The 3,338-nt window shown below is 34.3% G+C and overlaps 1 protein-coding gene across 1 annotated transcript; it reads right to left on the bottom strand.

Annotated features, from left to right (window-relative positions):
• Window positions 1–913: 913 nt before the first annotated feature.
• Window positions 914–2,686, bottom strand: SAPINGB_P005217 (uncharacterized protein; the record flags this gene model as incomplete). Its single annotated transcript, XM_031999932.1, has 1 exon — window positions 914–2,686. The coding sequence occupies one exon, from the start codon at window positions 2,684–2,686 to the stop codon at window positions 914–916; it is 1,773 nt and encodes a 590-aa protein (XP_031855823.1).
• Between the last annotated feature and the right edge of the window lie 652 nt (window positions 2,687–3,338).

Raw genomic sequence — 3,338 nt, 5'->3', positions numbered from 1 at the left:
TATTTCTATATATTCTCTCTTTATTTCTTACTCCTTTAACATCTTCTTCCTACAGCTGCCATTGCCACTGCTGATGCTGATGTTGATGCTGATGCTTTGTGCTAAAAAAAGGTCTGCACAAAAATGGAAAATCAAAAGTCCACACCCAAATGTACAGACAGACCTTGGAGCAGTCGCGCACGCGTACATGTATATAGATGTACTACTACTACTACTACTACTACTACTGATATTTATATATATATATATATATATATAGTGACTTGGCGCACCCTAGGTATATCCACTTTGGAGGCAAAAAATAAAAAAATAAAAAAAAAAAGTAATAATAACGTAATAGTAATTTTAATAATAATAATAATAATAATAATAATAATAATAATAATGAAATCTACCTACCAGTTTGATGTGCGCAAAAAGGCGCGCCAGTTCAAAGGCCGCTTGCCGTGATATTATTATTATTATTATTATTATTATTATTATTATTACTATAAATTTATATAATAATACTATATGGATAATGGATAATATATATTCCTACACCACCCCCACCCAAAAGTCGCTTATTGTCAAACTTGACAAGTATTATATATATATATATATATATATATATATATATATATAATTTTTTTTTAATTTTTTTTATTAAAAACACAAGTTTATACAATATGTTTATATATATATATAAATCCGTTAAATATATTCATCAACCCAGACATAAATATACAAGTGGTGGGCGGTTGTTGTGGTTGTACAAGATTGAAAATAAAAAAAAAAAAAAAAAAACCAAAGCATGTTCGTTAAGATGAAAAAAAAAAAATAAAAATAAAAATAACCCGCAATAATTTTAAAAGAAGAACAACAAGAAGAAAAAAAAAAATTCCCAAAATATAATAAACTCATCATCGTCACTTCATCGATAATTAGTATAATTGTAATTGTAAGGAACCTGAGAATGAACAGATTGCTGATGAACTGGAGAAGGTTGGCCAGACGCCAAGACGCTGATATTATTGCGCTGTAGACCTGAACTAGCAGCAATGGCAGATGATGTTCCCGACAGAGCATGTGTGGCACTGACAGACACATCAGGAAGACGGCGGGGATCAGAAACACCTGCTTGTGGGTCAATATGATAATCATGGCCCGCATAAATCTGACTATAAGAGTAACCGGGCTGAGATTGACCACCATATGAAAGTGCCGTAGAGTCTGTGGAAGAAGATGTTGTCAGACCAGATGAATGGGATGTAGTGGAAGAAGTTGCCGATGAACTGCGCACAGGTTGAGAATAGTATTGACTTGGAGGTGGCAGTGGCGACTGATAATAATCATGACTTGAAGGATTAGCATTGGATGCAGAGGCAGACAGGTACTGAGGTGGAAGGTGTTGTTGAGTCATAGATGAAAAGCCAGTATTAAATTGGCGAAAGTTTGAAATGTAGCCATTAGTAGACAATTGTTGTTGTTGTTGTTGTTGTTGTTGTTGTTGTTGCTGTTGTTGCTGTTGCTGCTGTTGCTGTTGCTGCTGTTGTTGCTGCTGTTGCTGTTGAGAGTGCGACTGTGTAGGAGACTGAGGTTGTTGTTGGTGCACACCTGAATGAGAGCCTGATGTTGAAGACATTGACATGGCTGTACTTGAAGATGATGATTGAGAAATCTGATGAGGACTGCGGTAATAAGCACCTTGGGGTGATGACTCAGTCTTTACCAAACCTGTTGTGCGAGCCATTCCTGTCGAGTCAAATTGAGAAAATGTTTCCACATCATATGGTGACAAATCTTGATATGTGCTGACTGGTGCGGCTGGAGCCGCCTGGGCCCCAACAGCAGTAGCCTGTGCATTGAGAAGATAAGTTTGTTGTTGTTGTTGTTGTTGATGTTGTTGCAATGCCGCACTGCGGGATTGTAAACCGGCTGTACTTTCAATCAAGGTTTGTCCAGAAGGACCCTGACCAGGCTCCAAAGGAATGCGAAAATTTTGGCGGTGTATTAGTTCATCAGAAATGGTAATATCTTTAAGAAAGGCACACTTAGAAGGTTGTTCAAAAATGCCAGCCAAAACATCTTCAGGTTTATAATATGAAACAAGATGGTGTTGGATATTATCAATCATGATTGAAATAGTCTTTTTAATAAGACCATCCTTTTTAAACCCATAAGAGTCAACCAGAGAGCCAACAAGATTTCGCTCAATGGGGATTCCAGAAGGAGACATATCCTGTTGATTGGGAAGTTCAATATTGATAGGCAAAGAAGAGCCTGTAACAGAACCTGGAGCTCCACCAGTAGTCATAGGATACTTGATTTCTTCTTCACGGCCAGGAGATGAGCGGCTATAGGGAGTACTTCCAGTAGAAGAAGAGGATGAAGCACGCTTTCGTCTTGGACGCTTGTTGGTTTGTTTTTTTTCACCTGGTGTAAATGGTTTTTCAAGTTGTCTGTAAACCAAAAAGTTACCCAAAATTCGAGAAGGAGACCAAGCAATACCGTCAGTCCATCGTTTAATACCGGAGCTATTTTCATTAAAGACAAAAACGGAGCCCGACTTGACCAATTCGCTGCGTTCACGGTCGTGAGGCCTTCGTGAGACTGCAGGCAATTTGCCATCAAGAGTGGCTTGGAAAAGAATGAGAGCATCTTGAGTAGTGTCGACGTGGCCGGTAAAAGTTGGTTGGAGGCTCATTTTAAGGCGGATTAATATACAAAAAAAAAATAATAATCAATAATCAATAATCAAGTTAATAAGAGAGTTGATATTTAAAATAGTTGACAATAAGTTTGAAATGTGATTTTTATAATAATGATGATAAAATAGTGGCGGTGGGGTTAAAGAATAATAGAATCGTAGCCAACGTGGTTTGTGTTGTACAAGTATGGAAATTATAGTAGTTGGTAGTAAAACTAGTAGTAATCTATTGTGATAAAAAAAAAAAAAAAAAAAAAAAAAAAAGCCGCGTTAGAGAAGAAACAAGAAATCAAAATTGTATTGATAGATTTTGAAATGAATTTCTTTCAATATATATATATGAATAAAAGAAAAGTATTTCAAAAGATAAAAAAAGTTTATGAAAAACTTACAAAAAAAAAATTGAGCGATAAAATATAATAGCAAATGTCAAATATATATATAAAAGTTGAACCCAAAAAAAAAAATAAATAAAGACAATTAAAGACACAATTGAAAAAAAAAAAAATAATTTTTGAAAAAAAAAAAAAAAAAAAAAAAAAGAAAAAGAAATAGAAGAGTAAAAGAAGAGTTTTTTATAAATAATAAATAAATATTTATAAAAGATAATAATATAATGAAGATAAATAAAAAAAATATAAATATATAT

The sequence above is a fragment of the Magnusiomyces paraingens genome (genome assembly GCF_902498895.1).
Source record: "Magnusiomyces paraingens strain CBS 517.90 genome assembly, contig: contig4, whole genome shotgun sequence".
In the NCBI taxonomy this organism is placed as follows: Eukaryota; Fungi; Ascomycota; class Dipodascomycetes; order Dipodascales; family Dipodascaceae; genus Magnusiomyces; species Magnusiomyces paraingens.
This window is presented reverse-complemented; position numbering and strand designations above follow the sequence as displayed.